Source organism: Dipodomys ordii, unplaced genomic scaffold (genome assembly GCF_000151885.1).
Source record: "Dipodomys ordii isolate 6190 unplaced genomic scaffold, Dord_2.0 Scaffold155, whole genome shotgun sequence".
Taxonomy (NCBI): Eukaryota; Metazoa; Chordata; class Mammalia; order Rodentia; family Heteromyidae; genus Dipodomys; species Dipodomys ordii.
The window spans coordinates 1,091,805-1,099,338 of record NW_012267371.1 but is presented as its reverse complement, the minus strand read 5'-3'; the positions used below and the strand labels follow the sequence as shown (position 1 = coordinate 1,099,338).

At 47.7% G+C, this 7,534-nt stretch overlaps 1 protein-coding gene and 1 long non-coding RNA gene across 2 annotated transcripts in view; both read right to left on the bottom strand.

The window, feature by feature from the left end:
• Positions 1–3,492, bottom strand: part of Espl1 (extra spindle pole bodies homolog 1 (S. cerevisiae)) — a 41,050-nt gene extending 37,558 nt beyond the window's left edge. Inside the window, exons 1-5 of the mRNA XM_013032425.1 lie at positions 2,685–3,492; positions 2,312–2,416; positions 2,077–2,197; positions 1,560–1,696; positions 450–643 (exon numbers count right to left, since the gene is read on the bottom strand). Coding sequence (XP_012887879.1) covers positions 450–643; positions 1,560–1,696; positions 2,077–2,197; positions 2,312–2,416; positions 2,685–3,485 — 1,358 coding nt within the window. The 5' untranslated portion in view covers positions 3,486–3,492. The remainder of the gene's footprint in view (positions 1–449; positions 644–1,559; positions 1,697–2,076; positions 2,198–2,311; positions 2,417–2,684) is intronic.
• Positions 3,493–3,578: 86 nt separating this feature from the next.
• LOC105997868 lies at positions 3,579–4,456 on the bottom strand. Its single transcript, XR_001175664.1, has 3 exons — positions 4,369–4,456; positions 3,944–4,033; positions 3,579–3,752 (listed from the first exon to the last, which is right to left on the bottom strand). It is a non-coding gene; the product is annotated as an uncharacterized LOC105997868 (long non-coding RNA).
• Positions 4,457–7,534: the final 3,078 nt, after the last annotated feature.

Below are 7,534 nucleotides of genomic sequence, written 5' to 3'. Positions count from 1 at the left end.
TCTCACGGTCTTTCCTGCCCGGGCTGGTTTTGAACCGCGATCCTCAGATCTCAGCCTCCTGAGTAGCTAGGATTACAGGCGTGAGCCACCAGCGCCCAGCTGGTGAAGGAATTATTACTGCCTCTCTCATACATAAGGATGGAGGGGCATGGCCATTGGGTATAAAAGTCACCGAGCCCAGTGTTGCTGGCTTATGCCTGTAATCCTAGCTACTCAGGAGGCTGAGATCACAGTTCAAAGCCAGCCCGGGCAGGAAAGTCCATGAGACTCTTATCTCTAATTAACCACCAGAAAACCAGAAGTGGCATTGTGGCTCAAGTGGTAGAGCACTAGCCTTGAGCTCAAGAGCTGAGGGACAGCACCCAGGCCCTGAGTTCAAGCCCCATGACTGACAAAAAGTCACCTTATCCACAAGGCTACTATGGTCATCCTCCTCCCCACCAACTCACTTCAGTTGTAGCTCCTTGTTTCCAGTCCTGGCCGCATCCATCTTGATCCGAACCCAGAAAGTGACTGGCTCAGTCATATGTTCAGGACGACAGGACTTCAGGATGGTCAGCCATAAGGTCACTATCTTACAGCCCTGGGTTTGTTGACCCTGTTTCTTCAAACTCTCCACATATAGCCGGAAAAACCTGTGCAACTAACCAGAGACAGGGAGCAGATGGAGTTGGAACTAGAAGTTGGTGAGCATGGACAACAGAAGTAGGAAGATGTATGTACCATATTGCCTTCCCTTCTCTCCCTCCTAGCCAACCATTTACCAAATGAAACCTTAACTTACATCCAATTACCCATCCTTGTCCTTTGGATTTGGTTTTACACAGTAATGTCAGAGCAATTTGAATGTCATCTGATTGTCAGGACTCTATTTAAATCCTTTAGCATCTTATCACCTCCACCACCCATGTCATCACCTGTCAATGAAGTCTATGCTTCATTCCCAGGTATTCTTCCTTAAGACATTATTCTCAGGGATAGGAATGTGGCTTAGTGGTAGAGTGCTTGCCTAGCATGCATGAAGCCCTGGCTTTGATTCTCGAGTACCACATAAACAGAAAAAGCCAAAAGTGATGCTGTGGCTCAAGTGGTAGAGCACTAGCCTTGAGCAAAAGAAGCTCTGGGACAGTTCCCACGCCCTGAGTTCAAGCCCCACGACAAAAAAAAAAGGAAGATCTGAATATGAAAGTTCAAAGCCAGCCTGGGGGCTCAGAATGTGGCTTAGTGGTGGAATGCTTGCCTAGCATGCAAGAAGTCCTGGGTTCAATTGCTCAGTACCATATACACAGAAAAAACCAGAAGTGGCACTGTGGCTCCAGTGGTAGAGTGCTCTAGCCTTGAGCAAAAGAAGCTCAGGGACAGTGATTAGGCCTTGAGTTCAAAGGCCATGACTGTTCCCCCCCCCAAAAAAAAAAAGTAATAGTATCCACAGATAATCATGCCAACATGCAGCTCTTAAGTCCTATCCAGCCCAAGGCAGGGTCATGGTCAGGTCCTTTCATATGACTCCAGCCTCCCATCACAGAACCTCCCCACCTGCCCTTCTCATTCCTTCCTACCTTCTCAGAAGGCACCTCAGGATAAGTTTCTGGCTTTGTCAAGCACAGATACTGGCAGAGTGGCTCAGAGATGATACAGGCCTCAGCATACAGCTTGTGACTATAGAAGCTATAGGCCAAGTTACTGGTATAAGAGGCTGCAAGGGAGAGAAAGGACAACTGACCACAGGAACAGTTCCCAGTGCTGTCCTGCTAGACAAACTGGAGAAACTCAACTTGGGGGAGAGGGGAGAGGGAAGGGAAGAGTAACAGCAGCTGCCAGATCAAAGCATTTATCAGAATATTCCAGGTCATCACCAAGATTGAGACAGGGCAGCTCTCTTATTTGGCTCCAAGCCAGTCTGTCTTCCATTCCAAGAAGGCAAACTCACACCATCAGAGTGACCGACCTTTGTAAGTATCACTTTCACTGCAGTGTCCCCCACAGTGGTAAGAACCATCTGGCAAATACTAGTCACCCATCATTAATGAGTGACATCCCCTTAAGAACTGTGCATTTGAGCCCCAGGGTACTAACCAGTCATCCCTAGGTAGGTGGTCAGCTCTTGGCCTGTCAGACCCTTTAAGGCTTCCAACATCCAGACAACTATAGATTTGCAACTCTCCACTAGCTGGACCAATTCAGCCAAACCAGCTACCTGAAGGAACAATAAGGATTTGCGGTTGAGCACCCTAGAGTCCAAGAAAAAGCAATGCCAAAGCTCTAGAGCAACCCTAGACCCTGGTTCTGGCCACTGATTCCCAGACAGTACCTGATTGCCCTGGGCAAAGTCATAAACAATCCCAGCATAGAGGTGAAGACTCTGAAAGTACGTCTGAAGCAAATACTGCTGCCGCTTGACTGAGTCCTCAGAGTCCTAAGAAGAAAGGGAAAGGTTTGGTTTGAGGAGTGGAGAAATAGCAAGTTGAAATCTTTCCAGAGTCCAGTAGTACTAACTAAGAAGGAAGAAGGGACCACTGGAAACACCACTATTCTCTAAGGAAAGATAATTCTGTTTGCTAGGTATATAGTCCAGAGACAAGCTTACCAAGGAAAAGCAAGGGTTAAGATCTTGCCAAAGACTCTAGGCTGGTAGTACATTCACAGAACAACATCCCTACCCTATCTCTAGGTCCTTAACTCACATCTGTATCAGCATCCTGCAGCTGCTTCAGAAGGGAAGTGTATCCTCCAAGGAAAGCAAAGAGGCTCAGAACAGCATCTGGTCTATGGTGCCTCTTGTTACTTCGCTCCAGGCCTGAAAGGAAGAACTGACAACTATCATACAATGCCCGAAGATGGCATGACGGTGCCTCCATACTGTTGTTCAAAATAGCGGATGCCTTGGTCAGAAGTTGGGCCACTGCTTGGGATCCTTCCTCCCCAGTCTGCAGCAACTCAATCCCCAACTGGCATAGTTGAAGGCTCGGGGCTAGACTGGTGTTCCTTAGGTAACCATGAGCCTCCTCTACTGCTCTATTGGCCTTGTCAAAGTGACAGCTCCAGCAGAGTCGACGGCAGTATTCCAAGGTGAGCTCCAAGAGGCAGAGGGCCCTCTGAGGAGAAAGAGGACCAGGAGACTTATTTTCCTCCTTCACTAAAACTCTGATCACAAGCCTGGAAAGCAAGTCATACAGAAAATTGGCATCTGCTTCATCTAGACCATGTCCACTGTTATCAAATAGTTGATGAGCAGCTACCACTCTACAGGCTGTTGGAGAGGCAAAGTGAGGAATTTCACAAGGGGTACTTTCATCCTCCAAGAGCACTAGAAAGCTGACAGCTTTCATCCGAGCTGAGAATGCAGCTTGCCTATCCAACAGTGCTTCTGCTCCCTTCCAAAGTAAGCAAAAGCTACCCCGGGTCATGGTCACATAATCCTGGGAGGCAGCTTGATGAGAACATTGCACCAGGCAGGCATGGAGGGGCTGGGCAAGGCGGAGCATGGCCTCTGGGCTTTCCTGAGAAGCTACACTCCGCAGTAAGATGAAGAGGATGCGTTCCAGGTAGAGGGGAGGGCGTTGGGGGGTGAACAACAAGTAGCCATCACAGGCCAGCCCTGCCAGCTCCACCAGACTGCCCAGGTGCCTAGGACAAGCTAGCTTGGATGTCAACTGCTGGTTGCAAGCCCTCAGGATCGCATCACAAGTGTGTCTTCTTTCAGAATCGGATCGGCTGTTGGGAAAATCAGCTGCAGGCTTGGACAGGAATTCCTATGAGGAAAGAAAAATGAATGGCACTAGAAAGGTAAGAAAAGAGGTAGGAAAAAAAATAAACAAACACTAGGGATGGTATTGCTCAAGAAGGAGTCCCCTTCTAATCCATCTTTTCAAACTAAAGCAAACCACAAATGAAACAGCTGAGCTTGGAAAGCCAGGTGTGTCCTGAGCCCACAGTTCCCCACCTTCAAGTCAGACAGTAATGCTTCAGCCTCCTTCTGACTGCTTAGTAGCGTCCCAAAGTCAACTCCTTTGAAATTCCTCATGGCACAGAGCTAGGAAAAGAAGAGATGGATTACAGGAGATGAAGACTTAAAATGGGGCAAACTGGATAAAAGGACTTTTAAGGCTGTGGCAGGAGGCAATGAAAAAAATCCCACCAGAAATATTATTGGGGGGTGGGGGGGGAGGCATATCAGGAAGCCAGGTTCCTGTTATAATCTGAGGCTTCGGCTCTCTCTCCCTTCCTCAGCTCCTCCAGGCCGGCCTTCGCCCTCCCTACCTCTCCACCCAGCCCAAGAGGCCTCCTCTGAGCTCCTAGCGTCCACCTGGGCCGCCCAGACTCCTGACCCCGACTCTCCCCCACGACGGTGTGAGGAACCCCACTCACCTCGGAGGGACGCACACGCTCACGCGTTCCTCCCGGCCTCACAGCTCCAAACGCCGCACTCCGTCCCCAAGCTCAGGACTAAGCCCAGCTCAACTACTCCGTCCGCCAGGATCCGAAAAGTAATATTCGTTTTCCGCGCCTGCCCCTCCTTTCAAATGTCGCTAGCGTCCAATCAGCGAGAGCGCGTGACGCGAGTGAGTCGCGGGGATCGCTGGGAGTTGTAGTTTACCTGCGGAACAGCTTGTCACGTGACAAGAGAGGCCCTTGGTGAGGATGTGGCTTGCCAGGAGCAGGCCTCTGGGGGGCGCGGGTTTCCCCCCATTTCTTTTTTTTTTTTTCCCCCTCAGAGTTCCTGACCACCGGGTTGCTCAGTGGCTGGCAGTAAATAAAGCCAGTCCTTACCTTCTTTTTTTAATCTTCTGAGCTCAAAGCAGGAATTGAAATTTCAAGAGAATTTAATTAGAGGGGACAACCAAAAGAACGTATGTGGTAACTCCGGTGGTCTTGGGTTACTAGAGGAAGAAAGTGTGCAACCTTCTATAGAATTCTCTAAAAATACAACTTTCTGACTCTCCATCTCTTCCATCCTTCCATCTCTCATCAGGTGTATGAGAAAGACACAATCTAGCATTCTTTGATGGAGAAGCAAAGGATGCCATCGAATGGAGGCTGTTATTACGGGGAAGTAGAAGAGAAACTCCTGGGCTCTTTCAGTATGTGTGGTGTGTACTTGAACTTAGTGCTTCCCACTCTTGCTTAGGGTTTTTATTTTGATTTTTTTTTTTTACTAACTCCAGGGCTTGCCTGGGCACTATCTCTTGGGATTATAGTTATGAGTCACCAGCACCCACCTTGGTTAACTTTTTTTGCTTAAGGCTAGTGCTCTACTACTTGAGCTACAACTCCACTTCCAGCTTGCTGGCTAATAATTAAAGATAAGAGTCTAAGGGATTTGTCTTCCTGGGCTGGCATCAAACTGGGATCCTCAGATCTTAGCCTCCTAAATAGAAAGGATTACAGGTTAGATCCATCACTGCCTGGCTTATTCGTAGTTTTTGATGGTAACTATAAATCTCTACCCCAAACAGATTGAGCTGGCTCTGCGTCTTTTTCTTTCCTTCTCTAAAGAATTCAACCCCAAGGCAAGCATTAGTGGCTCACGCCTGTAATCCTAGCTACTCAGGAGGCTGAGATCTGAGAATGGCTGTTCAAAGCCAGCCAGGACAGAAAAGCCCATGAGACTTTTATCTCCAAAAAGCAACCAGAAAACCGGAAGTGGCGCTGTGTCTCAAGCCATAGAGCGCTCACCTTGAGCTGAAGAACACAGGGATAGTGCCCAAACCCAGAGTTCAAGCCCCACAACTGACCAAAAAGAAAAAGAAAAAGAAAGAATTCAACCCCAAACTGTGGTCTTCATTTAGTTTTTCTTGATGATTATTTTCCCCATCATCATGGAGCTCTTTTAAGGACAGAGAATCCTGAAGCAGGCACCAGTGGCTCATACCTATAATCTTAGCTACTCAGAAGGCTGAGATCTGAGGATCACAGTTCAAAGCCAGCCTGAAGCAAGAAAGTTCATGAGATTCTTATCTCCAAATAATCACCAAAAAGCTGTAAGTGGAGCTGTGGCCCAAGTGGTAGATCACTATCCCTGAGCAAAAAACCAAAGGGCAACACTCAGGTTCCCAGTTCAAGCTCCAGTCCCCACGCATGCACACATTAAAAACTTGTCCCACACTGGTGGCTCACGCCTGTAATCTTAGCTACTCTGGAGGCTGAGATCTAAGGAACTGATTGGAAGCCAGCTCCAGCAGGAAAGTCTGTGAGACTTTTATCTATATGGGACTGGGAATGTGGTTTAGTGGTAGAGTGCTTGCTTAGCATGCATGAAGCCCCAAGTTTGATTCCTCAGTTCCACATACATAGAAAAATCCAGAAGTAGTGCTGTGGTTCAATTGTTAGAGAGCTAGCCTTGAGCTGAAGAGTTCAGGGACAGCGCCCAGGCCCAGAGTTCAAGCTCCATGACCACAAAAAAAAAAAAAAAAAGAAAAGAGCTCAGGGATGGTGTTTAGGTCCTGAATTCAAGACCCCATGACTGGCAGAAGAAAAAAAAACCAAAAGTAGAGCTGTGGCTCAAAGCGGTAGGGCACTAGCCTTGAGCAAAAGAGCGCAGTGACAGTCCTAGGCTCTGAGTTCAAGCCCACACTGACAAAAATAAATAAATAAAAAGTCTAGTAGTTCAAGCCTTAGTAACACTATAACAAACAAAAACACCCACGTTCAAAGATGCCTGCTGAGATCTTGAGTAATCTAATTGAGTCTTTCATCTGTAACCTAAACTTATTAAGAAGCAGGCAGAATGGTATGAGGAACTTTTAGACTAGAGACTGGGCAGTAGAGCCTGATTTTAGTTCCAGCTCAATCTATTCTCTGTGTGAAAGGGGGATATAGGTTATGTTTCTTATCGTGAAATGTTTAGAATGAGGTGTTTCTGATTTCTGTGGGTGATTTTTTGGTTGTGAGGCTTGAACTCAGAGCCTGACCACAGTCCCTGAGCTTTTATGCTCAAGGCTAGTACTCTACCACTTAGAGCCCCAACACCACCATTTTTCTAGTAATTAATTGGAGATAGGAGTCCCTCAAACTTTCCTGCCTGGGCTAGCTTTGAACTGCAATCCTTAGATCTCAGCCTCCTGAGTAGCTAGGTTTATAGGTGTGGGCCATTGGCACTGAGCTTCTGTTTTGTTTTGTTTTGTTTTTCTTTCAAATTTTGTAAAATTTGTGTTCATGCTCACACACATAGTGTGATACCTTGAGGATGAAACCCAAGTCTAAATATCTGCAATGCTCATGTTGGGATCCAGGGCCTTCAGCATGCTAGATAAACCCTCTCCCAGCTGGTCACTAGTGGCTCACATCTGTAATCCTAGCTACTCAAGAGGCTGAGATCAGCCGGGTGGGCGCTGGTAGCTCACGCCTGTAATCCTAGCTACTCAGGATGCTGAGATCTGAGGATCGAGGTTCAAAGCCAGCCCGGACAGGAGAGACCGTGAGACTCCTGTCTCCAATAAACCACCAGAAAACCGGAAGTGGCGCTGTAGCCCAAGTGGTAGAGCGCTCGCCTTGAGCTGAAGAGCTGAGGGACAGCGCCCAGGCCCAGAGTTCA